This window comes from Boeremia exigua (genome assembly GCF_020726555.1).
Source record: "Boeremia exigua strain MPI-SDFR-AT-0100 chromosome Unknown C7974scaffold_8, whole genome shotgun sequence".
Taxonomy (NCBI): Eukaryota; Fungi; Ascomycota; class Dothideomycetes; order Pleosporales; family Didymellaceae; genus Boeremia; species Boeremia exigua.
In genome coordinates, this window is record NW_025763525.1 from 762,684 (window position 1) to 790,521 (window position 27,838).

Here is a 27,838-nt window from a genome sequence, read left to right on the forward strand (position 1 = left end):
GTACAAATTATAGACAACGTCACCACTCAAAGCCAATTTTTTGTCAGTGTGGAATCACTGAAACCACTCATGGCGAACACGGTCAAGAATAAGCTAAACGCATCCTTGTGATCCAAACGGGGCTTAGTACTTCTAGTTATTCAAGACTGCTCCCAGAGCTTCCAGTACCTCCCCTTTTTTTCGCACAGCTGTGCGTGATCCCCTCTCTCTTCAATTCTTCCATTGTGCAACACCAGGATCTGATCAGCGTCCACAATAGTACTCAGCCTGTGCGCTATCACAATCACAATTCTTCCTTGCCTCAATCTCTCTAGCGCGCCCTTGATCTTCCCTTCCGTGACCGTGTCAACCGCACTGGTGGCTTCATCGAGCAACACGATAGGTGCATCTTTCAACAACGCCCGTGCAATAGCAAGTCGTTGGGCCTCTCCGCCAGATAGCTTCACGCCACGCTCTCCGACTTGCGTATCGTAGCCATCCGGGTAACGTATGATTGTATCGTGCATAGCAGCCGCACGACATGCCTTGTGTACATCCTCGTCGGTTGCTGTACTGCGTGCGTACCGTACGTTCTCCATGATCGAGGTATTGAAGAACATTGGAGTCTGAGGTACGACACTAACAGAATCACGGATGGAGCTGAGTGTGACGTCTCGGATATCTTGTTTCGAGATCCTGATACTCCCGGCTGTGATATCGTGCAGGCGTAATAGAAGCTTTAAGATGGAAGACTTGCCGGCGCCTGTCTCTCCCACCAGTGCGACAGTTTGACCTGATGAGACGGTAAAGGACACGTCATGGAGGGCATAGCGGCCTTCTTCATATTGTAAGGAGACATTCTCGAAGTGGACTTCTCCGTCGCGTACCGCAAGCGGGTATGCGTTGGTGGCTTCCACGATCGATGGCTTTGTTTTCAACAGAAGTAGAAGTCTTTCAGCGTCAACGAAGTCACTGACGAGCCACCGGACGTGGTTTGTCAAGAACTTCAGTGGGTAGATGATCGAGTCCCAATACGTCAAGAAGAAGACAAAATCTCCTGAGGATGCCGTCCCAGCAGCGATGCGTTGTAGAATGAGATATGCTAATGCGAAGAAAGTGATGGGTACCAGAAGCTCCACTAGAGCCTTGATGAGTGCTTGCCGTGCCTCGAAGCGTGTCTTAGCTTTCATGTGATTGGCAACTGCGCTGGAAAGGGTTCGAGCTTCGCGTTGGAATTGGTTAAAGTATGTGACGGTTTGCCATCCTTGGATAGCCTGGTGCATCTTGCGAGTCTCGATTCGCTCCGCTTTTGTCAAGTTCCTCCTGTCATCAGTGGTGAGCTGTGTTGACGAGATTTCCGCGCCCAGATAAGCCACAGATGCAACCAACAAGACGATTGCCACAGCGGGACTGAATTTCTTGTAAAGTACGACGCAGCTGACGATGACATCCACCAGAGTCGGGGCAATGTCGATGACCACAGCCTCGAGCACGTCCCCCAACGCTTCGCCTTGCTCCACTGCTTTCATGACCTCGGCCGAGTCTTGGGTTGAATGGAAGTCGACCGATTGCGCCATGACATGGTTGAAAGCAGCATTGGTGAGCTTCTTGTATGAAAATTGTTTGATAGGGATTTTTGAGAGGTCTTGTATAAAAAGAAGACCAGATTCAGCGTGGAAGATATCGAGGGCGAAGTAAATCAAAAGCTCTCGAACAGGTGTAGATCCAGAGGTGACCTTATCGGCAATAATCCCGAGAGTGTACGGAAACGCGAGTTTCATGAACCGTTCCAAAACGAGAGTGATGATACAGATAAGTAGACAGAGCTGGACTTTTAGATCCCTGCGAGGTATCACGTAGGGCAAGAAGACTCTGAAGTCTTTCAGATAGCCAAACCAGCCTCCTGTCTGCCGCAATCCCTCGGCACGTGCATCTTTCAACTCTTGATCGTCATCGCTATCTATGTCGCTGTCGCTGTCGTCGACCTTCAAGTAGTCCTCGTTAGGTGGAGCTATTGCTGCTTCAAGGAGAGGATCGGCCTCTTGTGACCCTCGCCCGGGTAATTTGAAGAACTTGAAAGACATCATAGATCCCTGGAAATATTGGTATCACCCTACTGAGTTCGGTCGCTGTCTGCATATATAGTGTGCTACTGTCTTTAACGTGCCCCCCTGTGGTAAGCGCTACGCGGTTAGAAACTCGGCACCTAAGCACAAACACTCACAATGACTCATACAGAATCTGACCTATTGAATTTGACTCCAGTTATAGTGAGCATCAGAAGTTTGTTGGGATCGTGGATTCTACGTGAGTGGCTCGTATTGAGATGGTACAAGCCGTCGTGCACCGCCATTCCGACGCGCGGGTTCCGAGATGACGGTGCATCGTTTTGATTCGCTCACATCAACTCTGTCCACATGCAATTAGTCTATGACTCTATCTGGAAGGCAATGACAGTCCTAGAAGCGGTGAAAATAAGCATATAGAATCGCCAAACGTACCGTGTGAGAGGTACGGTGGCTCAAGTATCAATGCTCGTTCAGACGTAATTCGTCAACGACCCAATGACTCACATCATTTCACCTCCACCTCCTGTACTACCAGAGTGTCGCCTTTGGTTACTGGAATCATCGCTGCCTTGTTCTTTAAGCTTTCAAACGGCACGTCCTTCCGCAGAACGACAATCTCAAAGCTTGTATAGGCACCCCAGGTAGGCGCATCAACCAACTCTTTTCGCACCAGTTCATATCCTCTTTTTCTCCAATACACACCATTAATGCACTCTGCGGCTATTATCCATAGACTGACTTGGTCATTGTCGTTAAACTGCCTTCCATTAGTCGAAATGCCCAGTGCCTTCGACTTCAGAACAAGCTGCTGCTCCAGAAAGGCGCAAAGTTGCACTGCAAGGCCTCGCCGAAGATACTGTGCTTCGCCATCGACTGCCACTGCTTTGATTTCCCATCCCTCTTCAACCCCAGCGCCCTTTTGCTTCCAGCCACCTTGCCAAGGTATCGCGCCCGAGACAGCAACCACTTTCCGGTCGCTTGTAGATTCATCAAAGATTACAGCTACGATTCCCTCACTGCCGATCGTCTCCAAATATACGTCGTTACTTGGAAATCGGTCTCTCGGATGTTCACCCCACTTCCTAGGCTCCGGCTTCTTCGAGCGACTGAAAGCATCGTTGATGAGGTGGGTGATTTTCGTGACAAGAGAGGCATCCGATATGAGATCTGAAAACGTGTAGAGTACAGGGGCAGAGAGAGTCGAGGCGTTGGCCATTGTGAGTGCAAATCCGTGTGCGTAAACCAATTAGATAACTTCTTGCAATGCCTGCGATGGTGGAATTCAAGCCCGGGCAGATATGCGTTTTGTTCCTGCAGATTGTTGTTGTTACGGGCTGGTGCGTCATTGACTCACGCCCTACACAGTACAAAATGCTAGCTAACGGTAGTACCTGCCCAATTAGGCATGGACCACGCCTCTATAAATGACGATACATCGCAATTTTGTTCATGCTTTGCGTTGTGAGAGTTTCCTACTGTAAATTGTGTCTTATGGCATATGTCAGCCTCACAGCTAGATCTTGCTGCGAAATCTCAATGGAAGAGATGCTGACAACGTGATAGAAACCCAGCATAGGTCAAGACTGAGGATCGCAAAGTGTTATCTGGACAATGGCACGTCAAACACAAGCACACGGAGTCACTACTAAGCACAGGGAGTCAACATCAAGAACAACCGTCACGACACTTTCATCACAACCCAGCCTGTTCGTGAATCACGATATGCTTCTTTGCTGGATAACTCCGTTAAGCAAGAAACAATTCAATCATTCAATTCCAACGTACGTCATCACAAGAGAGGAATGATCATAATAAGAAAGCGTCACCAAGGTTTCCAAGTGGTCTGAGAATGTGAAATAACGAAAGAATCAGCATTAGCCCATTATGCAATCTATAACGCGCTATTATCGGCACATGTAAAAGGCCCATTGACTGTCTGGTTAGGATCCGCAAAGATGCCCAGCAGTGTTTTAATACTCGCGTACATGCCCGGAATCATCAAGAAAAACACCATCGCCAGGATCAGCACATTCAGTCCTGCTACTGCCAGCTTTTTCCCGCTGCTGCGCCACTTGCCATTCCAGTTGAGGTGGAACCAGAACAGCACTGTTACGCCCCATGTGAACCACGAGAGCAGCAGCGACGATGAAATATTGAGCAGCGAGTTGAAAACGGGAATAGCGTTGGCAAGGATCCAGACTGTGATCCAGAAGGCACTGACGCTGAAGATCCAAATGGCCCAATCCAACTTTTTAGAGACTGCTGGTACGGACATTGACGAGCGACGACCGCGGCTGGGGTCCGATGCAATACTGGGGCGGCGCTTGGGTGAGTCCTTGCGATGTAGCCAGGAGCTGGCGTGGCGCAAGAAGACGACATGGAGGTAGCGCGCGCTTGTCATACCGAAGATAAGGCCCGTACCGAGGAGACCGATGAACGAGACTGCATATGCAACCTTGGCCATTGTGGGCTGCAAGGAGCCAATGGCGGGGGACGCGACCTGCTCACCGGATAGCGCGTAGACAGTTGTCGCAACAATGATGTAAATGCAGGTTGTGACGCATTTTTCGATGGTAACGGCACGGGGAAAATCGCGGGAGGGGTTTTCCATTTCGGCGAGGACGGTGGGGAACGCTTGGTTTCCGGCAAAAGCGAAGGCAATATTGAGGAATGCTGATGTCGCCTCAATAAAATTCGGGCTACCGACAGCCTTCAGATTAAGGGGCGCATTCACGTCGCGGGGTCCTTGAACACCGAGTGTGATCATGACAAGAAGGACGGTGATGACGATGCTGGCTGTGCAGGGCCATGATGCCCACGAGACGAAGCGCATCGAGCGTGGGACACATAGTGCCCACATTGCGACGGCGGCAACGACGGTGAACGCGACCGTGCAAGTTGCGTGCTCTGATACAGTGTTTAGACCGATAGTAAGAGTAACGAGAGCAGACGCAGAGATCAACGCCATATTGATGAGGAATCCAACGGCAAAGATGACCTCGACCCAAGGACCGCCAAGAACGCGACCGTAGTCGACAATGTTGAGCATATATGGGTATTTCCGCCAGTACTGAATGAGATTGTAGGCGGTGTAGAGAGAGAGTGCACCGAGGACGATGATGCAGAGGATGCCCGGGAAGAAACCGAGGACGTTGAGTGCCGATGGTAAGGAAAGCATCCCGATGCCTACTTCGTTTGTGACGAAAATAATGACAGCTTGTGTTGTTGTGAGTTTCTTTGCTGACGACTTCGCTGTTGGGCGGGCGTCCTGAACGTTGGACACATCGCCAAGCTGCGCCTCGCTATCGGATGATGAGTCGTACTTTTCATTGTTGGCGAAGTCGTGATCGCGAAGTGTTTCTTCTGGATTATGGGTTGCATCTGCTGCAAAGGGAAGCGTTGGACGGTCGTCGGAGATGGGTTTGTTGCTGAGTTTGTCGCTTGTGGTTTGTTGCTGGGGTTTGTCGCTCAGGGAAGCAGCGGTATCAACATGTCTCTCCATGTTGAACGTCTCGACGGCTCACGCCTACACTTTGGTGAACACGAGACTGGTGGTGGTGGTGATTGTTAGTGGACGAGAAGTATCGAGATCTGCAAGGGAGACTGCTCAACGCCGAGAAGTCGACTGGTGAGTTTAAGAAGGGCACACGAGCGATTAAAAGAGATTACTGCGGAACCGCACCATAGTGTGGAGGTGGAGTATGGAGGCAGTCTGACATTACGTAGGGTTGCGCTGGTCAAAACTTAGTCGCTGTAGCGCAGGCGGACGTCCTTGAGAGCGTATCCGCCAGACCGGTCTCGAGGCACTAGGCGCAACGTGCAAAGGGTCCAAAGACTAAGTCCCTGGTGAGTGAGGCGATGGCAAGGTTTCCTATTCCAGGCATGTGGAGCATCTCAATCTGAGTAAAGTTGAGCCATTGGTTCCCCTTGGTCTACTCTTCGTGTAAATGAAGGATGCTGAACCGGGTACATCCGTTTCGGACACATCAACGCTCCACCTCCACCTCCGCCATCTTGTCGACTCCTCATGGACTTGAAGAGGAAGTCAAGTATGACGTAGATCGTGTTCGGGAGTGGCCGCGCTAGCAAGAGCCGCACCTTGTCGTGCGTACGCCAAGCTATATCCGGCTAAAGGGATTGGTTGTTCTCACATCCAGCGGCACTCGGCACGTTGACGCTGTAGGGGAGTCTTGGAGTTCAGACGCATCGTCAACATATGGCTTCTCATGTGATCAATTGTCAGTCTCCAGCCCTTCAATTGCCCTCATCTCCAGAATTAATCTCTTTCATAGAGGGCGGAGAGCGAAAATGAAGCGTGCGGTTTGCATCGGAGCACGCCTCAGGACTGTAAGAGGGACGTGCAATGAGGTGGATCTGTTTGGTAACAAGATGGGCACAGGCCATGTGATAGTCGGCCTTTCCGGCCAGTGACCCTCGATACAGGTTGGGAGGTCTTTTCGGAAGGAGAGAGAAGCCGAGTGACTTGACGTAAGGATCGCTGACGAACGATACGGCTCTTCGGTAATATTTATCCGCCGGGCTCTGCGACGAAAACCAGATCAGATATGGCATATAGTTACGGTAGACCAAGTCCTCACGTCGAGTCAGCGATCCATAAGGTGGCAGACCCAGCGCCATTCTCATGCTCCTGCGCAGGGCGAGACCGTATGTGAAAAATAAAGGTACTCAATACAGACGTACTTGGCTTGCCTACGGGACCTGTGGTGCCCGTCCACACAGGTGATACTTGTACTAGTTGGTTAGATGCTGAATTTTGGCTCTTTCGTTGGTGGATATTTGGGTGTCGCTAATGGGAGGAGCAGGGATCATCTCCTCTGCATTGGCCGAGTGGTTTCCATTCCACTGTGCTGGTGTACCCTAAGAGTAAATACAAACACAGTAGTAATGATGCGAGGCAGGACTGTAGACGCGGCGATACATCTCTGTACTACCGGCCTGATCACGTACATAACCGACACCTGTTGCGTGTTGAGACGCATCGTAGACTTTGCCGATCGTGATATTGCTGATTGCAAGACGCTACCGATACACCGGCCGAGCATCAGCTCCCGAACATTCATATTGTTGATCTGGACATGCTTGAACGCATATGCAGAGTGTTGCATGAGAAGCACGGTGCCGAATTTGTTGCAGTGGGTAGTGTCAGGCATGTGTGTGTGCACTGTTGTCGCGTGTGGTGACCCTCCGAGGCAGCGTGGTATGTCGCATTTGCGGCATGCGGGTGGCAATATTTGAGTTTCGCCAGCCGTGAAGTGGGAGATTGACAGTAACTTGAGTCATTCTGCTAGATATGAGTGGCATAGAGATGTAGCGACGCGCGGCTTTCGAGACAGTACTTCACTTGAGAATCTCTAGCAGGTCCGCTCATAACCGCATCTACAGCATCAAAAGGACCGTACTGACAACAGTGGCCGCGTTCGCAGGGACGAGGAGCTTGAGCACTTGGTAGCATCGGCGAAATGCTGCGAGATGTGGCAGTGATGAGTTAAGGCGGCCGTGGCGGGTGGACGCCGCTGACGCTAGACGCCGGTTACCCGAGATCATGGCTTGGCACCACGTCAATCATCACCAGAGCGTGTCTGTTCAGGAGGAACATGCATGCAGCAGATATGCTTGGCGATGGGGAACGCGTCTGCAACCCCTGCGACGTGAAACTCGGCGTCGAGATGCTGCCTTGACTTGATAGCAGGCCGTCCTTATACAAATCTGAAGTACTTAGACTGGTACTACGCTGATATAGTCCTTATCTCCTTCACGCACACATTCATACTCAGGCCTGCTTGTCGTATTGCAGCGTCTTTGAGCATTCCGCGAGCGTTTGTTTGACTGTCTTTCGTTTGCATCTCTCCCTCCTTTTGGCTACTCCACGGCTGCCTCCACCGACTACTCGCTCCTTCCCTTCACCCTTTACGGCCGCAATCGACGCGATGATTCCCCGGACGTTCGCTCTTGCAGGACTTTACGCCACTGCCGTGCTTGCCGTCTGTACCAAGCTTGAGGACTGTCCAGAGTACGAAACGCTGAAGACGAACGACTGCCAGCAGTTTCACCATTTCCTTCTGCGTGGCTCAACCTCGCCGTACCCAGGCCATGTCATCTCGACGGTGGCCAAGGTCTGCGACCAGTTCAACAACGAGAGCACGCCCCACGCCTGTGGATACGAGGACATCGAATACGCGGCCATGAACGGTGGCGAGCGGTGGTGCCAGAGCGCACACGAGGGTGCTCTGAACGGCGCCGCGCAGATGCGCAACTACACAGAGCGCTGCCCAGACAGCCACTTGATTCTGATGGGCTTCAGCCAGGGTGGCAGCGTTGGCCTTGACATATTGGGTGGCGGCGGTGGCGAGCTCTGGGGCTGCATGCAGGAAAGCAATCCGGCCATGGACATCTCGACTACGCCTGGGTCCAAAGGTAGGCTGACTGGCCTCCACACATAGCCCGAGTACTGACACAACACAGTCGCAGCAGCCCTGATGTACGGCCCCACACGCCGCTCCGCAAACCAGACCTGGACTGTTGGTGGCGGCGAGATCAGCGACGGCGGCGCGCCTCGAACCGACGAGCAGAACGCAGGCCTAAAGCCCTACGCTGAAGCTGGTATCCTGCGCGAGTACTGCCAGCCGCGCGACCCCATCTGCGCGCCGCACACGAAAGACACCGAGATGGCCTTCCACCTCGACTACTTCGACAAGTACAGCGACGATGCTTCGGCTTGGGTCGCTGATCTGGCGAAGAAGGCTGCCACAAAGAACACAAGCAACGACGAGAATCAGAGCGACGGGGACCAGCCGAGTGCTGGCGACAGGCTCAAGGCGGGAATCAAGCACCCAATTGGCAACTTCGTCGTCGGCTTTGCCGTGCTGGTCGCGTTATTGTGAGTGCTTTCTGATTCCGGAGCCAGCAGATCAATCATGATCACTGGAGACGACTACCGTCTGCAACGTTAATGGATGTAACGAACCACAACTCATGCCTACCAGTTTCCTCATCCGCCGAATCATGATGTGGAGAACCTCGTCTTCTCGCTTGTCCTCGTATCGACCCGTCAATACCTCTGAGAACCCCTGAGCCACACGGCTACGCCCGCCATGCGAAACGAGCCGCGCCACGACGCGTACATAGGCTTGTAAAGTGCTTGGCAAAACTGCCGGTAGCCGAGCTGTGGCGCTCGGTGTTTGGGTAGAAAGATTCCCTACCCCGTCATCACTTGCATGACACTAGTAGACAAGTGAGGTTGTGATCGGTTAATAACAGATGCTGCCCATGTTGTTGCACTTCTGAACATGCAATATACCCTTTTATAATTTCTTTACAGCGCATAGACTTTTAGCGACGACAGATTCGACGCATGAATGTAAACATATCCAGTTCTCATTGATACAGCCCAATGCCAAAACAGCTTCATGTGGGTTAACGGCGCGATTCAATCAGCGCGACTTTAACAGCCCCGGTCCACGGTGCAAAAGCGCAGTGCTAGATAGCCAAACCACTTTCAGTAGCACACGCTTCAGCTTCCTTCGACGACAACTGTCCAGTGCGCCTCGTACCATATCGTCATTACGCCACCGATTCCGGCTGAGCCTTTCCTAGGAGCATGGCGCTTGAGGCCTGTCGGAAATCCAGTCTTCTCAACCCAAGCCCCCATAGCCCTCTCCCGCATGTTTTTCTTGTGACCCATCCAGAACTCGGTGGCCGCATGTTTCACCACAACTCGGACATGTGGCCTGCGCGATGGCGTGATGAACAGTGCGGTCACGTACTTTTGCATGTACAGCGCCCACTTCTTCTGTGCCAGGCGATCCGGCGGTGTGACGAGGTCCATCAGGAGCTTGGACACTGCAGCCGGGACAGCTTGTTCGGTCAACCTCGTGCGATTTGGGACCACGGCTGCAGACTTTGGCGGTGGAGTGGTCTGGAAGGTCACTGCCGGTGAGCGTCGAAGGAACTCGAGGAGCGGCCGGACATCGACCTCACGCGCATCGATCTCGCTGATACCCACGGTGTTTACCACAACAGTAGCGGCGCTGAAGGGTGCATGGTACGGGATGAGGAATGTGTTTGCGAAATCACATATGTCGTAGAAGCGTATACTCGGATTCAACTTGCCGTAGTACACAGGTAGGAACTCCTGCCGCACCTGCTGGTTGACGTGGATCAGTTGGAAGCAGCTGACCTCATCCTGCGCGTCGTCGCGTCGAGTCACTGCGCGGGTACCATAGCTGGTGCGGCGTGTCAGACTAGTTGTGTCGCTGCTGCTGATGATCTCATAGATGGCGTTGCGCAGTTCTGTACCTCACCGTTAGTCCGCATTGACAAGAGAGACGGAGGGCGCACCAGCTGGCAGATCCAGGAACCTGAACGTGTTGCCCTCGATCGGCCTGTTTCGTAGCTTCATGGTGTGGACGACGCGGTAAACTCAAAGAGGTCGCTGCAGTTGACGAGTAGGACGAAGTAGAGTGGAACGGGGACGAGGTGGAAGGCGCTCATAAGTCACGCGTCGGCAGGCTGCAGTTTGTGGTTCCGCAAGTGAAAGCAAAGTGCGCACTTCGTAGCCTAAAGAAGGGTCTGGGACCATGGAACGATCCTTCAAACGATACTCAACAAGACTTCCGGTGCTGTTCCGACATGCTCAATATTCCGGAATCCCTAGTTGTTGTTCCTCCAATCTCTAGCCCTCGTTGTCTTTCCCTCCTTGTAAGTCCACGCATTTCCCTCGCGTTCGAACACAACAAGCTCCCGTAGAATGCGCATCTCAATGAGCTCTTGGGGTTCAGAGTGTTTTCCTGAAGTCTGGTACGTGCGAGTCCCCTCGATTGGGCGGAGAAATACAAAGGGCGCAGGGCATCCTTCCAGAATACAGACGATATCACCATTCGTTGGTGCAGGGTAGTCTGCTTGGGTCAAACCAAGGTCTTGGGAGGTAAAACGGAGTAACTGCGCGTGAATTCCTCGATTGGGCTTTAATGGTTGAACAACCCTGTATGATCTGACATGATCCCAGAATCCGGGCAGGCACGGTTAGTTTGTTGCAGTCAGATGAGATTACTGTCGCGGTCTCCGGCCACCGAAGCGTGAGCAAAGGCTCGCTTTTGAACGTCTGACTTTGCCATGTCTGTACAGGTGATCGCCCTGTGCACCGAAATGCGAGGTCAGTAGAGCTCTCGAATGATGCGAATCGGAGATACAGCCAGGGAACTCACTGGGTAGCTTGTTCTCAGGGGTCTTTGCATCCCAGATCCCCTAGATTATGGCTTTCAGGTGCTCTTCTAATGCTCTAGTAGTACAGCGCATGGCAAACACTTGAGCTCCAGACTTCCTCACTCATGTGCACAGCACCATCCACGCCGGTGAAATCGAAAACAGGTGCGATGAGGGTAACGAAGAAACTCAATCCTTTGCTCTCGTATGCTCCCTGATTGAGAAAGAGTGACCAGATGTTGTACTTTTTGCCAGCGACATGACCATTATGATGACCAGTATAATGATGAACAAGGTCATAAAAGAATAGAATCTCAGTCTCGACGTTGGGCAACCCTTCAACAAGAAAACTTTTGAAGCATAGACCGACGAGAATGACAGCGACAGCCATGAGGGTCCCGTGCCATTGTCGCGTGTCATAAGAGGACCGTGGATTTACGACGATGGCTTGGATTGTAGGAGCCATGAGGTATCATCCGGATGCCGTGATTGCTTGTCGCGCGATGACGCTCTACCTGTCGATAGGTGTTAGCCGCGATTCTACTAACTTATACAGCATACTCACCAGCCTGTTATATAGCCCAGAGTTTTTTTTCCGGTCTTTGGGAGCAAGCATATGAACCCAGTGGTATTGACCCCCTGCTATCGGCCACGTGCTGACAAACTCGCCCATCGTTGCAACGACACAAGCACAGCCAGTCCATACGAAGAGGAAGCCATATATCAATCCTACGGGTCCGCCATCTTGTAGACCGAATACAAAGACGCCGAACAAGCCTTCCCATGTGACCATCAAAGAACACGACAGTCCAAGTATGGCAAGAGAAGAAAAGTTTCGCTGGCAATGTCAGCGGTATCTGCAGAGCTTCTTCCCCAGACTGGCCAGCTCGCAAGCATCTTTGTCAGATACAACGTCGGACGCAACGTCTTGTTTCTCATTCGTGCGTATCATGGCCACCGTGGTCATCGTGGTATTCGAGATTGCTCTGTGATCTCATGAAGTGATGGCAAAGACGACAACAAACGGCTGTCATTGAAGACGGTGGACGTCAATGGAGACTTGGGGTGGATTTGCGTGCCATGAGCATCTCGCTGTTGTGGCATGATGTTGCACATGAATCCGAGAGTACGGTTTGCCGTCGTGCCACCTACCAACGTAGCAAGAGCATTAATGTGTCATCCGCAGTTGAGACATGCACAACGCCTCGACACAGGTATGCAATCTCATGCGGTTCTCTTTTGTACAGTCTCAATGCCTGCCTCTGTATGGGCTAATGAGCCCTTGGATACCTTTTCATAGCCTTCCAAGTCGTAGATGGACGAACCACAAAGGCTTACATCCACAGGGAACCTACAGCGTTGACGAGTCTTGGGAGGAGGCATCGTACCATGTCGGCTTCAGTGCAAGACCGATTGGCTCTAGAATCCGCATGATCGCAGGCTGGAGTATTCCAGCCTGTCATGGGGTGCAGTTTAGTCAAAGGATTCCACTCGCCCTGCAGGCATTGTGCGGTAGTTGTGCTGTAGATTTCGCGAGGGCGACACTGCAGAGGTGGCTGGTGCAATTTCTCAACGTATTTGTGACCATGCCTGAAGGGCTGGGAGGCGTCAGTGTATCAGCCAAGCATTTCCCAGCTGCGCCATACACCGCGTCACAAGGCAATCGCACAGCCACGTCCGAGTCCAAACGTAGCCAAGCTCAATCATCACGAAAAAGCAAGCGTCGATCGAACCACAGCTACGGCGATCTAGAGGCTTGATCATCAAAACACAAAGAGCTCGTGCCCGTCCCTTATCACGTCGTGTCTTAACCCCGCCCTGCCGGTAGCAACCCCACATCACTCCATCATCCTCACTCGTCTTTCCCTTCTGGAACTTTGCACGACCTACCAGATCTCAAAATGAACAACAACAACAACGCGCAGGGTGCAGGTCAGCAAGACTACGTCGATAAAGCTTTCGCCGCCGGCGCAAAGAAATTTGGAGGTGCGCAGGGACAGAAAATCGCGAACAACCGCGGTATGAGCGAGAAGATTGTACGTCATCTCCCTTTGTGCGCCATGCGCATACTATAGTTCCGTCTAATTTGTTTGACAGACCGACGGACTACGTGGAGTGTACGAGAAGGTTACCGGAAAGAAAGTCAACCCGAAGTACTCTAACTAGAGCACAACGCGGACATTCACAGCTATTACCGCATGCGCAATGCTTCCCCACTTTTGCGCTACAGCACACTAAATCAACATGGACCCATCATAATGGGAATTACGTCTGCAAGAGGCCCATAGGCTAATAATAAACTTAATTTTCTTGATCCCCTGTGTCAACTTCCCATTGATGAGGTCTAACCTTGGGGGCGTTGATCCTCTTGCACATCTTTGTTCCTACAGAAGTACCTTAAACAAAGAACTCACACGTGCATTTCTCATCCATGCTCTCGCTTTGCAGCATGAAAACTATTATACTTATACTGAGGTGAACTTGGGAGTTTGTAGATAAGAGATCAATCAGTGCGCGCTTGTCGTGTTCGCGGCAATGCTTGTGAATCGAGAACTGGTGCAATCGCAGTCGAATCGCAGGCGCGACAGCCTATATTATTATGTACAGTGCACTGTGCGCCATTCAGCATGGTATATTGTGTACCTAGGTAAACTGGCTATAGGAACTCTACCGGATACCTCGTGCACCCAGACCGCTGATGAACTGTCTTGGTATTTCAGCTGAACGACTACAAGTCCAACAAACTGCAACTCTCTTACGGCCATTGTCACTTTTTTGATCAGTCTCCGGTAGTGCCAATGACTACTTCTTCCTCACTTTTTCCACTCTGACCGCGTCAACATCTCGCCCGGAGGTACCTAGATAGGTAAGCATTACGGATACAAAGCATTGGCGATCAGATTCGCGACACCGTAAGCACTTTGGCTTGCACTATTGTGTAAACCAAATACTACACTACCTAGGTACAAGCATCGGTGGCTATGTCATATGTTCACCTGATCCAGGCTGTTTGCATATCAACGTACCAGTCAACGAAGTCTTTCTCTACCCACCATGCGCCTATGTACATATTACGAATTTGGCGCCGGCCACATTTGCATTTGACTAACTGCGTGGCGCTTACGGTCGCCAACGAACAACTTCAGACTTAGAGAGCTGATGAAGACGCGCAACAAGTGCGCCAGGTTTTATGAACAAGAAGCAGTGTTACAGGGGCAAAGCGTCGTGCCTGTAGTTGGTGGCGTGAAGCATCCATGGTTGGAGCAAGCCTTGCACTTTCGTTCCAATTCTACGCTGTAGACGCTTGTGTTGCAAGCCCAAAATAAGACGCTCGCGCTATCGCGGTGTTGACGGACAAGTTGGATCTTTTTGTGCGCCTAGGGCTGCACATGCTGGTATCGAAGCTGATGATCAACCTCATACAAGATCTGCGGCTACCCCTACTGCTCATGTACCACAAAGAAAATGTGTACCACCACAGGCGTATGGTGGCGTAGCACGAAACATGGTTTCTTGCTGAATGAAGAGTGGTCGAGCACAAGATGTTGGCCTTCTGCAAAATCGTCAAGAGTGCGAACAAGGATAACAGTTGAGAAGCTCAGAAATATAGAAGCAGACTTTGACACGGCCACAAACTCTTTGGAATAGTGTATTATGCCCTTGCCCTAGATTGTGTAGTCGTTAGGACACTGCCATCCAGCTCAACCGGTCTGTTAGCCTCCATCTCAAGACGCACCCCCTCCACATCTGCAGGTACCTCTACAGCACGATACGTATACTTCTCTTGTGCTGGCACCTCGACTACAGGCATTTGGGATTTCGCTGCTCGACGTGGTCGCCAAAGAAGGAACCCCACAACACCAAGCAGAGCGAGTCCACCTACCACTCCACCTATAATACCGCCTATTGCACCTCCCGAAAGCCAGTTGTTCTCCTGCAACTTCGTATTGGACGTGGGAGATGACGATGCACTCGAGACTATGCTTGGATTTTCCGAGGAGCTGGCCGATGTGGCTGTCGACGAGCTAACCATCGTGGAAGTCGACAATTGCAAAAGGTCGATAAGCTTCACCGCGTATGCTGTCGCTGATGGGTCGGCAGAACTGAGTGACGAAAAAGCATTGTTCATTACCTCCTCTGATATATGTTCGACAGGGTTCAAGGTGTTTGACCAGCATACATTTATTTGCTCGCCTATCTCTGTGCATTGCTCGCTTCAATATGTTAGCATAGTTTCTTCGTAGTAGGCAGGCTGTCGCTGAATGCTTCTCTAACCCCTATATGCTCACACACATGCGAGACACTTACTTACCTTGTTTTCATACAGCAAAAAGCTGTGTCATTCTTGTCGCACAGCTGTTGACCTGCAAGAGCTATGCCATGAGTGCAAACTTCTTTACTGCCCGTACATTTCCCACCGGGATGACAGCAGTAGTATTTGTCTGCGACCTTCTCGTGCGCACATATCGCCGGTGGGCGGCACTTGAACTTCATGTTTCGACAGATCCGGTTCGTCGCATTGCTGGAGAATTCGAAGCTGTCGAAACCTGCGGAGACGACGGATACCAAAGCGGGAAAGACCGGTACTAAACGAAGCCACATTTGTACTGCTGTGATGAGAGTCAAGCTGAATGAAACACATCCAGGGCTTAAATACAATGGAGCCTCAGCTGACAGTTCAGCGCTTTGCTGTTTTTAGACATGTCTCAGGAAAGTATTTCTTTTGGTGATGAACGGACAGAAATGTAAGAACATCATCACACACTGTGTATGAAGAGGCCTGTTCGATCTCGAATTTTTTGACTAGCGTTAAGAAGCGGCATTGTTGTAGATGTTTAGTATTAACCTTTGGAGGGAAACAAACGTTGCAAGATTGTCTAGGAAAGGCATAAATGACAGGTAGGTACCTTGGAGAGCCATACCATATACCTTGTATCTTATGACTGCGATGCACTCTTAGTATAAAGCGAACATAATCATTATAGCACCTGTGTCATGGTGGCATCGTCGATGAAGACCTCCCCGCCAGCCTTAGCCGCTTCGCAACGAACAGCCAACGTAAAGGTGTTGGAAGCTTGCGTGAAATGGGTGCTAGGATACCTCACCGAGCCTTGCTGGTACACGGAACTGGGGCAAAGGGTGCCTGCTCCAGGCCTAGAGCCGTTAACTTAGTTGACTGCGTAACGAGACTCCATCTCAGGAGAGATCTTGACCCATAGCGATACATCATATGCTCGGCCCGGGATTATACTGATAGTTTGTTCTATCCAGAAGACGAAAAGGCCATTGTTCTTCGGCGATGCCTGGTAATTGTAGTCGCCGGTGTTAGAGTCGCTGTTCACTCTGCCTGCAGTGTTGGGTAAATTTCGAGCTGTATTCTGAGCCCACGGAGCAGCCGCATTTCCACTTCCATTTTCGAAGCTAAGATTTCTGAGAATCTGCGGACCAGTTGGCGTGGGAGTAGGGGAGAAGTCGGACTAGATGTTGAAGGTGTAGTCAAAGACACCCCTCAACCTGTCAACACCAGATACTTCTTGTGGGTCATGACCGAGGTACAGAACACATTTTGATCCGTGATCTATCATGGAAATATTCTTCCTTGTATTGATCTTTTCAGCTCCGGTCTGGCTAGTTGTCGAGTTTTGTCGTACCATGCCCAAGTTGCGAGGGGTGCACACACACAACGCAGCCACCTCAACTGCGTAGAGCTAATGCGCCGAGTATCGCGATTCACAGCGATCAGGTGGCGACCGTCGAGTGCAAAGTCGCCCACATTGAGGCTGTGGTGCTGCACGCTGGCATGTACTGCGTGTGTAGGTACGAAGTGTGGTGGACGATTGGCAAGCGCGTGGATCTGTGTCGATTCGGAACCTCGGAATCTCGGAAAGGATCTGCCCAGGCGGTTTTCTTTTGCAATCTTGACCACGCAAACACGATGCCACGACCCACTGACATATTATTCATCAATTAATGAATCTTGCAATGCGCTCGGCGCACGCCGTCTGAAGACAATGCTCTGGCTGAGATTGCGAGTGTTGCAAAGTCTATGCGCTTGTGGAAGGCGCGCCGGTGCTGACTAGGAAAAGTACCTCGATGCGCTTCAACAGTAAAGGTTGTCCAGGACTCACACGCCCACACTCTGCGAGGGACTTATAAGAAATCACGATCTTTGCATGCACACACTGCTACGCCTGGAACCGGGAATTATGACAGCGGCAAGCTCGGGAATCACAAAACTCCTGCAGGCTCGCAGCCTTGTACCTTGCGCGACAAGTCGCTTTTTTGGATTGGACACCCCATCATCTTTACGGGCAGGACGTTTCGTGATTGCGCTGTCCGAGTCACATCATCAGCATGTACCGGCCACGATTATTGACCTTATCATGTGAAGCTGTGCGATGGCTTCTGTCGCAGTGCATAGCTGCGTGCCAAAAGCTGGCGCGCTGAGGCTTAACAAAGAAACATTTCACCAGCTCGGAATCTCTTGAACATCTCCGCTTATTCTCATGGACTGTTTAGGTAAAACGTTACGACGATTGCACCTGCAAGGCTGACTGCATGCTGCACCATTGATTGACCTCCTGCATTGGAGGTGGCACGAGAAGCCTGACGACACACTGTGACATCGCTCGCCGTACGGGCGGTAACATGTCGTGCGACACAAGGCCTGGATGTGCTTCTGCGCAGTCGTGATCTGCGTTCGAGCTACCGTTTTCTCGCGACAAGTGCCGCCCGCTGCAGCGTTCCCGTTTTCTCGCTCTGCAGGTAAACTCGTCAAACATGGGCGAGGCTACAAGGGATGCTCGACCTGCCAAAGGACATAAACCAGCCTGCAGCCCACAATGGTATGGAACAATCTCGGTTTTCTTCTTGGATTTGATGTCCTCCTTTGTTCGTCATGTTTCGCAAACATACCACTCGCGAACCTACTCACAACGTCGAACTGCACCATGATCGTGTTGCCGAGGAAGCTCTGGGTGGCCGCGCCAGGGATCTAGGTAAGAGTTACTTCACGAGTCCCGGCTTCGTGGGTACTGTCGTCGTAAGATATAACTCTTCATGCCCGGGCATTCTTGTCTGAACTGAGCAGGCAACCTGTCTAGCCCAGATCTCCGGGTACTTAGGATGGGTACTCCCAGCAAACACACTGGCGCTGATCAATGCCGCAATCGGACCATCGCCGAATATCACTTGGGTGGCTATTTCCTGGACACTTGGCCTCGCCGTTGGTTTTACTCTGGTCGGTCGACTGTCTGATATATTCGGAAGGCGTTGGTTTTTCATCGGCTCATCCATCCTCGGTCTCATTGGCAACATCATTGGCGCAAGTGCCCAGAGTATCAACATGCTCATCGCCACGAATTGTATCAATGGGCTCGCTGCTGCTGGCCAGTTATCGTTTCACATAACCCTCGGCGAATTGGTCCCGAACGCTCTTCGTGGACCCGTGAACGCTCTCATATTGATCACTAGCCTTCCCTTTGCCGTGTTTGGACCTCCAGTCGCTCGGGCCTTGTATACAAATACAGACCTCCAGTGGCGCTGGTCGTATATTCTAGGTATTATTGTGAACGCAATAGCAGTTCTTCTGTTTGTCGTCTTCTATCACCCACCAACCTACGTAAGTCGTGCATCCCATGATCAACAGATCAATTTTGACCAAACAGCCGATGCTCCACGTGGGAGGAAAGTCTAAGATGCAGCAATTGCGAACGCTAGATTGGGTAGGAATCGTGTTGTTTACTTCTGGGATGACCGTGTTTCTGATTGGCATGAACTGGGGCGGGGGTACTTATCCTTGGAAGAGCGGACACGTCCTTGGAGCCTTGTTTGCAGGCTTTAGCACCCTGGTCGGATTCTGCTTTTATGAAGCATACCATGGCCACCAGTATCCGCTCATTCCCATGCGCCTCTTCAGGAGCGTTCACTACGACGCTAATGTTGTTTGCGCCAGCTTAGGCGGTGTTGTGTATTACGCCAACACCATCGTCTGGCCGTCGATGGTAGGCTCATTGTTCACGAATGATATTATGAAGGTTGGGTGGCTTTCGGTACGAGTTACATCCTGTCTGGAAGTCTATACATACGATCATCCTCTGACTATTGTAGTGTGCTGTGGGTGGTGGGTTACTCCTTGGTCAGATTCTTGGTGGGGCCGGCGTTCGGTTCCTACCTCGTATGAAGATACAGATGACCGTAGCGGGTGTTATAGCGACAGCTTTCACCGCTGCAGTGGCCGCATCTAATGCGTCGACCGAAGCGCGAACAACTGCGTTCCTTCTCATTGGCACAATTGGGGCAGGTTACGTCGAGAACCTGACGCTGTCATCCACAGCCTATCTGTGGGATCCTGCAGATATGGGTAGGGTTATACCCAGAGCACTTCATCGCGTCATACTGACTTATTAGGTCTTGTCACCGGCGTGCTTGGAGCAATACGCACTGCAGTCTCTGCCATTGCAACCAGCATGTACTCATCCATTCTAACCACCGAGGTTGCCAAGCACATTCCGCAGAAGGTGACACCCGCAGCTCTACTCGCTGGTCTTCCGAGCTCTTCGCTGCCTGCGCTGTCCCAAGGCATAATAAGTGGCGACCTGTCGTCAGTACCTGGTATGTCCCCCAGCGTCCTGGTCGCCGTAGAGACGGCAGTCAAAGAGGCCTACGCTCGGTCATATCAAACTGTGTATCTTTGTACATTACCTTTTGGGGTTCTTTTGATCTTTTCAGCGCTGTTCAGTCCGAATGTAGAGAAGTACCTGACCGATGAAGTGGCGCGGAAGCTGCACGGAACCGTGCATCTAGTGAAGAACCAGGCTGTCACTATTCAGCATGCTGAGAAAGTCTAGAGTGAGAAGATATTTACGGGGGTTGTTAATATCCAGATCAGTAATCCGACAATCCGTTATTCCCGCTCATGGATAGCGGTGTCACACTGCACTGATCAATTCCAGTGCGACCCATCTGTTCGGCAATCGTAAGAGCAACTTCCACTCAATTTACCATATCTCAAAGGTGCTACTGCAAATATCGGGAACGATGTGTAGGTTCAAAGATCGATAAAATTGAGTTAGTCTAAGTTGATACACCGCTGGTTCTCATCTAGTCATACTTCTAGGCTACTGAGGCGTATGAGTAAGGTTACACCGTCTCTGTCTTGATCGTAGCATTGCTCTTCTGAGGCTTGCTCTCTGCAACTGACTCACTCCTCAATATCTCTGCTTTCTCCAGAACCTGCGAGGGCGGCGGCATCGCTGCGGCATCTTTATCGAAAATGACCGCCATTTGCTCAAGCGTGTGGCCGCGAGTCTCTGGGTATGTAAGGTACACAGTGATAAGCATAACGACCAAGACAGCTATGAAAAAGAAGTAGTACTTCCACCCTATAGCATCAAGGGCGATGGCATTGACAAAGATGTTGAAGAATAGGGCACAGAAGGCAGAGACCCAACCAACTGTGAGGCCGCGCGATCGCAGCGAAAATTGCCAGATTTCGCAGGGATAGGCGGAGAGAAATGGTGTTCTGAAGTATGTCAGTACGATGCAAGAATTTGTCAACTGACTCAAACCGGGACTTACAGCGCGACATCATAGCCAGCAAAGAAGATGAAGATGAACGGAATGACGGAAACTCCGACGCTGGGTGAGAGGCTGCTCGCGAAGGAGCCACTCAAGCCAGTGATAATAATAAAGCTGACCAGCATGGTAGTGGCAGATAGAAGGAACAAGAATCGACGGCCCAGGCGATCCACGTTCAGAGATGCTGCGAGTGCAAAGAGGAGATTCCAGACGTTCAGGCAGGCCGATATAAGCGTTTGATGTGAAACTGCTGTAATGCCAACTGTATTCAGCATTAGTGGTAGATAGTATGATACCACACCGTTTCCCGCCCACTGCGAGAAGATACCCAGCGTCACTGTGATAAACAAGCGATGGCGATTTCCAGGGGTCTTGAACATGTCGGTGTACGACACATTGGCACTGCTCTCTTTTTCCACGGCGATGGCTGTCTCGATTTCGATCATCTGATACTCTACCAGCGCGGCATTTTCATCACCACCAGCGTGCCATGTTGCTAGCATGCGGCGGGCATCGCTTAGTCGACCTACGCTGATCAACCAACGGGGACTTTCTGGCGCCATGTAGAAGCCGACGAAAGCGAGCGCAGGGCAGACAAGCTGGAGCAAGGTTGGGATTCGCCATGACCAGTTGTCATCTATGACCCGAGTTCCGTAGACAACCCAGCTGCTCATTGTGCCGCCGACGTAGTAGCCGCACATGAACAGTGCACTAGCGATTGATCGGTGCTTCGGAAGGGCGATCTCGTTGATCAGAACAGGTGTGGCGACCATGAAGAAAGCGCCGCCTGTCCCAAGAAGCATTCGAGCGTATGTGTAGACCCTCTCCGACTGTGCGGTAGCCTGCATGATGACACCAGGTATGAGGAGCATGTAACCGAGCCAGACAGGCGATTTGCGACCGTATTTCTCTGACATCCAGGCACCGATGGGGAAGGCGATCCCGCTGGCCAGGATGTAGCAAGCATTGATCCAGCCCAAGTACGCGCCTGCCGGTTCACCCATGAAACCATACCAGGTTTTCAAGGCCAGCAGACTACCCATCACGGACCCATCGTAACCGCCGGTTGATGCTGTGTTTCGCGATAGTCAGCAAGCTATGTCTATAGATCCAGCTAACAGTCAGACCTACAGAACAGCATGAGTGAGAGTATCACGAAGTTCAGCTTCAGAAGGTATGGCCGTTTGTACCAACGCACGTCGTCGGAGGGAAGTTCGGACAAATCCGTAGGGCCTGCCATGGCTGCAATATTCTGCTGTGCTTTCTGATGTTTTCTTTCTTCTCTGTAGGGACCTGGTATCTTTATGTGATTTCAGGTTGGAGATGGTCACGAATCAAGATGGGATAGCCGGCGCTTGATCTGGACGGCGCGACCATCGGCCTAACACGCCACTGGAGGCTAAGGGGCTCGTCCCGAAGAATATCCAACATCTTCTACGGGATCTAGTCGTGCAGTGCCGAGGTTTTTCCGGAAGGACATACAGGCTTCGACTGGGCCCAGGGCCCAGGGTTGCTTGCCAGGTCTCCTTCAAGATGATTCTCGTTTGCTGTGTCTCTAGTTCACGAAGTGATCTTTTCACTGTGCACAGGTTCGCTACATCGAACGCAGAGTAGGCTTTCAAAACCATTGACACGATCAATTCGAGTCATGTGAAAGGTCTAGGTATCGTCAAATCCACATGTCGCGTTTGCAAGTCTTGGTTCCCTGCCAAGGCGCAATCCTTCGACCCCATGGGCATTTTGAGGGGAACCCAGTCCCGTCTGGGGGTGCCCCACTCTCCGAGGCAATGCAGGAAATTCACGATGTTTCGGCAATTGTTCGGCCGGATCAAGACTTCTATCCTGTACTTGGTGTTGCATTATCCGATGGCGCTTTACTGCATGGCTATTCATATCCGGGTCTCCTAGATACTGTCCAAGCGAGGGATGAAATCATCGAACAGATTCCGCATAATGTCTTCTAGGTTGATAATATCTCCAAACGGATCCTGCTGCAGTTCAGGAAACAGGCTGGCGTCCATTTGAATGCCCGATTGAATACCAGGCAGGTTAAGGTCGAATCCTGGTGCTGGAGTGGTCGCATTTGCATCGAAGGGCAGTGACTGGGTGGCCACTTGCTCATCTCCAACCGCGTCTATTCGAGGACCTTGTTTAGAATTGCGCTTGTGCCAGCGTATTGTCGATTGGCCCAATTCGGCGAGGATCTCCCGTGCGCGTTTGGCGCCAGTCCAGTGCTCGCCAGTTGCGCTGAGGATGCTGAGTCCAACACTTATGTCGCTCATGAGGTCTTCATCGTCCATTGTTCGCGCAATTCCAGGTACTGCCCTTGTGCAGTAGAGAATTGTGACAAGACTGAGAACAACCCCATGCAACGTGATCCAATCATGCGACAAGAGATCTCGATTGTACAGGTGGTGATAAAGTCGGATTGAATCTCGTGCCGACGCGTGGCAGTGACATAAGACCCCTGTACCCGGGCTTGGGATTGCGGGACTTGGTCTGAGCAGGACCATTCTGACAGAGTGATATCGAAGTTTGGAGGTAGCTTTCAAAAACTCGTTCTGAGAGTCCGGGATATTCTCGGCCCAGTCATCCAGCCGCTGCAGCATGTCATTTTGCCATGCAATTACATCTTGAATTGGGGGGTATGCGTACGAAGGCACATCCCGTACAATGCTGTTAGCCACGTACTTGATCTCCGAATTGAGTCTCGCCAGCTTGAAAAGATGTACAGAGCATGCTAAGTCGCAAATCTGAGAGCGAGGTGTGACTGGGTCATCAATAGTGCCACCGTCGTTCAGAAATTGCGGAAGCTTAATGGATCAGTGAACGTGCATCGATAATGGGAGCCGAGACTTACCCTCAATTCGCAAGCCTCATCGCGTAAGCCGATAGGACGGCCCATCATAGTTGCGATGGTTCTATCGATTGTGAAGACTGACCAAAATATACGGGTTCGCAGTTCCTGTTCAATAAGCGAAATACCTAGTGATGTCGTGACTTCTCTCTGTAAGCCAAGATCTAGGACCGACGCAATGCACTGATAGTTCATATACCATACGTTAAGCTTCATGTGCGGACAATGCATCGTAAATATTAGTAGAAGCACCATGCACTGTAGTCCTGAGAGTGAGATCCCTACATCGATGCGATCGAGATATTGTAGGGCAGACAAACAGTAAGACTCGGCGGGAATATGTCGCTTTGATCTCCAGGCCCATATAGATGCCGAGATAGCAAGAACCATGAATACTTGGAAGTGGACCGTGGCGGGTTCTTCATGTGAGCCACGATTGATTCCATCTGTGCTGTAGAGTCGAGTGAGGGCTGCACGGAAAGATCCCTCGTGCAATATTGGAAATTGAGGCTGCACAGTCTCGAAATACACTTGACATAGCTGCATTGCAAGCTCCTGGGGAGGCAGAGGTAGAGGTCCTTGAATAGCGCTTACAAGGTCGTTGATGCTCGTCTGAGGTGTAGCAGTAGGCCTGCGCACATTACAATCCGGCTCCCCATCTCTGCGAGATTTTGCTAGTAGCAGACGAGCTAGGAAGTAGCCACTCGAAGGGCCTATGTACTTCTGATCCGCGTTGCATCCCACGGATATCAGCCCAATCTCATGGGCACGTTGATCTGGGACCGCAGCGGATTGCAGCTCGGCAATGTTCACAACAGAGGCATCTCGGCTGATATGCCAGTTTGGTGATGAGGTACCTTCAGCGGTCGCACGTTCATCTTCGTCAGCGACTTCGTGGAGTTCAGGATAACCGACCGTTGTCAAATTGACATCGGGGAGACGTTCCCGAACGATCGATTCCAATGCCCTGACACGTTTTCTCAGCCTCTTCATCTCGGTTCTCTCTGCATTGCGCTCCTGAGGCCCGTTGCGCAAACGTATACTGCCACCATCAAAGCATTCTGCTGAGGCTTTCCTGCAGTTGCTGCATGTGGGATGCTCCCCATCACACTGGAGTGGCAAATTAGCGGGAATCCCCAAACGCACAAAGTCACTGCGCACGCGTATCTTTCGCCGTTGGCATCGTGCGCATGCGAGGCGCAAACGCGGGTTTCGTCGACTACCATTGTCGGTCATATTTCTTTTTGTTGAAGAGAAAGTGCCGGGCACAGAAGCGGGCAGCGGAGAAGCGGACGGCGGAGAGCGGCGGCGGCGGCGGAGCCGCGATCCACACCAACAACGCGGACTATCCCGCTCTGCAGCCCGTCGAGTTGAGCATGCCCTCAACTTGTTTAAAATCGCGTTATCATTAATTGACCTGCATTTTAATTCGGTCTCCTTCCACCTCACATAGATCTACCTTACCGACATCATGACAGAGCAATCAGACGCCGATGCAAAGCACTACGTCGACGCTGGGTCTGCCCAAGCGTTCGTTGAGAGAGTACTCTGTGGGAACGGAGTCCCGCCAACCAACGCCTCCATTGTCGCTCAATGTCTCATTGCAGCAGATCTTCGTGGAGTCGATACTCATGGAATGAACCGGATTCCCTCTTACATGGAAAGAATACGACAAGGCGTATTGGACGGATCCGCAACCCCAGAGCTCAAGCAGATTACACCTGCTGTGGCGCAAGTAGATGCACGCAACGGCTTCGGCTTTGTGGCTGCTGATGTTGGTATGGCTGCAGCGATCGAGTCCGCAAAGATCTTTGGCATTGGCATGGCCAGCATCAAGAATTCAAATCACTTCGGTATGAGCGCGTGGGTTGTGCAAAAAGCTCTGGATGCAGACATGATGAGCTTGGTCTTCACAAACTCAAGTCCCGCATTACCAGCCTGGGGTGGGAAAAGCATGCTTCTTGGAGTTTCTCCGTTGGCGTGCGGCGCCCCGGGAAAAGAGAACCCATTCATCCTCGACATGGCACCTTCGATCGCAGCGCGTGGAAAGATTTACAAGGCCAAAAGAAGAGGTGAACAAATTCCCGCGGATTGGGCTTTGGATAAAGATGGAAAGCCAACGACAGACCCCGCAGCCGCCCTTGATGGTGGCGTTATGCTACCCATGGGTGGACCCAAAGGTTCAGGGCTGGCTGTTATGATGGATGTCTTTTCTGGAGTTCTCTCAGGGTCGGCTTTCGCAGGACATGTGACCGGCCCATACGACCCGTCCAAGCCTTCAGATGTTGGCCACTTTCTCGTCGCCATTAAACCGGATCTATTCATGAGTCTTGACGACTTTAGAGAGAGAATGCAGTACCTTTATGAGAGAGTCGTAGGTGCAGAGAAGGCAGATGGCGTTGATCGAATATACTTTCCAGGTGAGCTCGAACAACTTCAACAAAAAGAGCGGGAAAAAACCGGTATACCCTTAGTGCAGGCGGAGATTGATGCGCTCAATGCGGAGGCTGACAAGGTGGGTGTTGATCACCTTCAAATCAAGCTTGTTTGATAGCAAATAAATGTACATAAAACTTTTCAGGATCTCTCTTGTGTTTGATGTTTGAACGCCTGATTTCGTACAGATGTCTTGGTAAGACCTGGCTAAATTGTTGGAAATAATTTAAGAACGCATATGCCTTCATAGTATACAACCATGTGAACGCGATCAAAGGGCACTCGCTGCAGTAGGCTCTGAACACTGATGCAGCTTCTTGACTGCCATATGGCACGGTGGAACGTTGCCGCTTATTTTTTGCTATATACCGCCATACATACAACTTGCTACGGCGAAGATGTTTCGAGCTGGCTGAGTCTATGTAAATGATAGTTCACAGTGTAACTCGACACTGTAGTTGCAATCGTGGCTGTACCGTCGTTGCTTTTTTTTACAGTAATAGCTCAGCGCAGCAATCAGGCTGTAAGCCTGTCTTCAGACTCGTCTTTGCAACCTGAGACTTTTCTGTGCTGCCCATGCCCAAGGTTGTTGTTAAGTTTCCGCCTCAATTCAATAGTGCAAACGGCTAAGCATTTTAGGCGCGGTTGATCATTCCTTGGTTACCGGTAGTGATGATCCTGGGGTTCGCTGTCCGAAGTTCCAAATTGCACGTTGCAGATAAAGTGGCCCTCGAGAACACAGCGTAATCAAAACCAATCTGGAAGGCGTCACCGCAATAAGGCAGCCGAGATGAATTGCGAGTATCAAGCAACTGAGAAGCTTCGCTTTGGGTCTTGAAAAGCTTGTCCCTTCCTCTTGAGTCCTGAACCTATCTTTCACGCTTCTTCTACACAATATGTTGGGCCAAATCACTCTTGTCGCACTTGCGTTTGCTCCATTCGCCGTTTCACAAATATCAGAGGGGTTCGAGCAAGGCTGGAACCAGACCACTTGGACAACATATGCGCCGGACTGCAACCAGGGTGGCAAGATCACACTCGACACCACGACCGCTCGCACCGGAAAGAACTCGATCCGTGTTGATGGCGCCGGTGGCTACTGCGGGCACATCTTTGTCGGCACCAACAAGGTACCCACTGGCGACGTATACGTGAGGACCTACTTGTAAGCCCTTGATTGCGCAGCCGAACATGATCAGGACTGACGCCAGCAAAGCAAAGCCGCAAAGGCGTTCACCGACTCCCATGTCACTTTCATCACCCACCCTGACCCAGCTCAGGGCACGAACAAGCACCTACGCATTGGTGGACAGTCGAAGATCATGATGTACAATCGCGAATCAGATGATGCTACTCTCCCAGACCTCTCGCCGCAGGGAATTGCAACGTCCGTCTCGATTCCAGTCAACAGCTGGCGCTGCCTCGAGTACCACCTTGGTACTGATGGTACTATTGAGACCTGGTTCAATGGCACTGCTGTCGCGGGTCTGACGTCCAAGCCCGGCGTTAGCAACCCAAATGCTGCGCAGTGGCAGAGGAGCAGCATCAAGCCGAAAGTCACTGGGGTGTACTTCGGTTGGGAGAGCTACGGTGGTGATACAAACACCTTCTGGTATGATGACATTGTAGTCAGTGACAAGAAGATTGGCTGTTAAGGAGCTGCGCGACGGTGTTAGGAGAGCTCGGAAGGTGCGGT

General features: G+C 51.4%; 13 protein-coding genes across 13 annotated transcripts; 5 read left to right on the forward strand and 8 right to left on the reverse strand.

Annotated features, from left to right (window-relative positions):
• Positions 1-125: 125 nt before the first annotated feature.
• On the reverse strand, positions 126-2,309 carry C7974DRAFT_214395 (P-loop containing nucleoside triphosphate hydrolase protein). Its single transcript, XM_046137042.1, has one exon. The coding sequence runs from the start codon at positions 2,064-2,066 to the stop codon at positions 141-143; it is 1,926 nt and encodes a 641-aa protein (XP_045995376.1). The 5' UTR covers positions 2,067-2,309; the 3' UTR covers positions 126-140.
• Positions 2,264-3,375, reverse strand: C7974DRAFT_214390 (uncharacterized protein). Its single transcript, XM_046137041.1, has 2 exons — positions 2,481-3,375; positions 2,264-2,388 (listed from the first exon to the last, which is right to left on the reverse strand). The coding sequence occupies exon 1, from the start codon at positions 3,262-3,264 to the stop codon at positions 2,554-2,556; it is 711 nt and encodes a 236-aa protein (XP_045995377.1). The 5' UTR covers positions 3,265-3,375; the 3' UTR covers positions 2,264-2,388; positions 2,481-2,553.
• Positions 3,376-3,939: 564 nt separating this feature from the next.
• C7974DRAFT_414674 (transmembrane amino acid transporter protein-domain-containing protein) lies at positions 3,940-5,550 on the reverse strand (the record flags this gene model as incomplete). Its single annotated transcript, XM_046143821.1, has 1 exon — positions 3,940-5,550. The coding sequence occupies one exon, from the start codon at positions 5,548-5,550 to the stop codon at positions 3,940-3,942; it is 1,611 nt and encodes a 536-aa protein (XP_045995378.1).
• A 2,324-nt stretch (positions 5,551-7,874) lies between these two features.
• C7974DRAFT_214441 (Alpha/Beta hydrolase protein) lies at positions 7,875-9,381 on the forward strand. Its single transcript, XM_046137044.1, has 2 exons — positions 7,875-8,483; positions 8,532-9,381. The coding sequence occupies exons 1-2, from the start codon at positions 7,997-7,999 to the stop codon at positions 8,948-8,950; spliced, it is 906 nt and encodes a 301-aa protein (XP_045995379.1). The 5' UTR covers positions 7,875-7,996; the 3' UTR covers positions 8,951-9,381.
• Positions 9,382-9,579: 198 nt separating this feature from the next.
• On the reverse strand, positions 9,580-10,467 carry C7974DRAFT_414676 (uncharacterized protein; the record flags this gene model as incomplete). Its single annotated transcript, XM_046143822.1, has 2 exons — positions 9,580-10,358; positions 10,407-10,467. The coding sequence occupies 2 exons, from the start codon at positions 10,465-10,467 to the stop codon at positions 9,580-9,582; spliced, it is 840 nt and encodes a 279-aa protein (XP_045995380.1).
• A 643-nt stretch (positions 10,468-11,110) lies between these two features.
• C7974DRAFT_214455 (uncharacterized protein) lies at positions 11,111-11,935 on the reverse strand. The gene is made up of 3 exons (XM_046137046.1): positions 11,836-11,935; positions 11,273-11,785; positions 11,111-11,201 (listed from the first exon to the last, which is right to left on the reverse strand). The coding sequence occupies exon 2, from the start codon at positions 11,734-11,736 to the stop codon at positions 11,347-11,349; it is 390 nt and encodes a 129-aa protein (XP_045995381.1). The 5' UTR covers positions 11,737-11,785; positions 11,836-11,935; the 3' UTR covers positions 11,111-11,201; positions 11,273-11,346.
• A 985-nt stretch (positions 11,936-12,920) lies between these two features.
• On the forward strand, positions 12,921-13,584 carry C7974DRAFT_397496 (uncharacterized protein). The gene is made up of 2 exons (XM_046142197.1): positions 12,921-13,306; positions 13,368-13,584. The coding sequence occupies exons 1-2, from the start codon at positions 13,172-13,174 to the stop codon at positions 13,434-13,436; spliced, it is 204 nt and encodes a 67-aa protein (XP_045995382.1). The 5' UTR covers positions 12,921-13,171; the 3' UTR covers positions 13,437-13,584.
• Positions 13,585-14,710: 1,126 nt separating this feature from the next.
• C7974DRAFT_377632 (uncharacterized protein) lies at positions 14,711-15,872 on the reverse strand (the record flags this gene model as incomplete). The annotated part of the gene is made up of 3 exons (XM_046140364.1): positions 14,711-14,935; positions 15,007-15,484; positions 15,583-15,872. The coding sequence occupies 3 exons, from the start codon at positions 15,870-15,872 to the stop codon at positions 14,711-14,713; spliced, it is 993 nt and encodes a 330-aa protein (XP_045995383.1).
• A 2,008-nt stretch (positions 15,873-17,880) lies between these two features.
• C7974DRAFT_456878 (fungal trichothecene efflux pump) lies at positions 17,881-20,482 on the forward strand. Its single transcript, XM_046146032.1, has 5 exons — positions 17,881-18,312; positions 18,361-18,891; positions 18,938-19,321; positions 19,380-19,632; positions 19,680-20,482. Exons 1-5 carry the CDS (start codon positions 18,169-18,171, stop codon positions 20,117-20,119), a joined length of 1,752 nt encoding a protein of 583 aa, XP_045995384.1. The 5' UTR covers positions 17,881-18,168; the 3' UTR covers positions 20,120-20,482.
• On the reverse strand, positions 20,266-22,421 carry C7974DRAFT_214491 (sugar transporter). Its single transcript, XM_046137048.1, has 3 exons — positions 21,981-22,421; positions 20,850-21,921; positions 20,266-20,793 (listed from the first exon to the last, which is right to left on the reverse strand). Exons 1-3 carry the CDS (start codon positions 22,087-22,089, stop codon positions 20,412-20,414), a joined length of 1,563 nt encoding a protein of 520 aa, XP_045995385.1. The 5' UTR covers positions 22,090-22,421; the 3' UTR covers positions 20,266-20,411.
• On the reverse strand, positions 22,422-24,975 carry C7974DRAFT_214490 (fungal-specific transcription factor domain-containing protein). The gene is made up of 3 exons (XM_046137047.1): positions 24,868-24,975; positions 23,710-24,816; positions 22,422-23,662 (listed from the first exon to the last, which is right to left on the reverse strand). Exons 1-3 carry the CDS (start codon positions 24,940-24,942, stop codon positions 22,754-22,756), a joined length of 2,091 nt encoding a protein of 696 aa, XP_045995386.1. The 5' UTR covers positions 24,943-24,975; the 3' UTR covers positions 22,422-22,753.
• Positions 24,976-25,000: 25 nt separating this feature from the next.
• On the forward strand, positions 25,001-26,330 carry C7974DRAFT_397503 (Malate/L-lactate dehydrogenase). The gene has a single exon (XM_046142198.1). It carries the CDS (start codon positions 25,178-25,180, stop codon positions 26,255-26,257), a length of 1,080 nt encoding a protein of 359 aa, XP_045995387.1. The 5' UTR covers positions 25,001-25,177; the 3' UTR covers positions 26,258-26,330.
• Positions 26,331-26,871: 541 nt separating this feature from the next.
• C7974DRAFT_464426 (uncharacterized protein) lies at positions 26,872-27,821 on the forward strand. The gene is made up of 2 exons (XM_046146265.1): positions 26,872-27,307; positions 27,359-27,821. Exons 1-2 carry the CDS (start codon positions 27,039-27,041, stop codon positions 27,795-27,797), a joined length of 708 nt encoding a protein of 235 aa, XP_045995388.1. The 5' UTR covers positions 26,872-27,038; the 3' UTR covers positions 27,798-27,821.
• Positions 27,822-27,838: the final 17 nt, after the last annotated feature.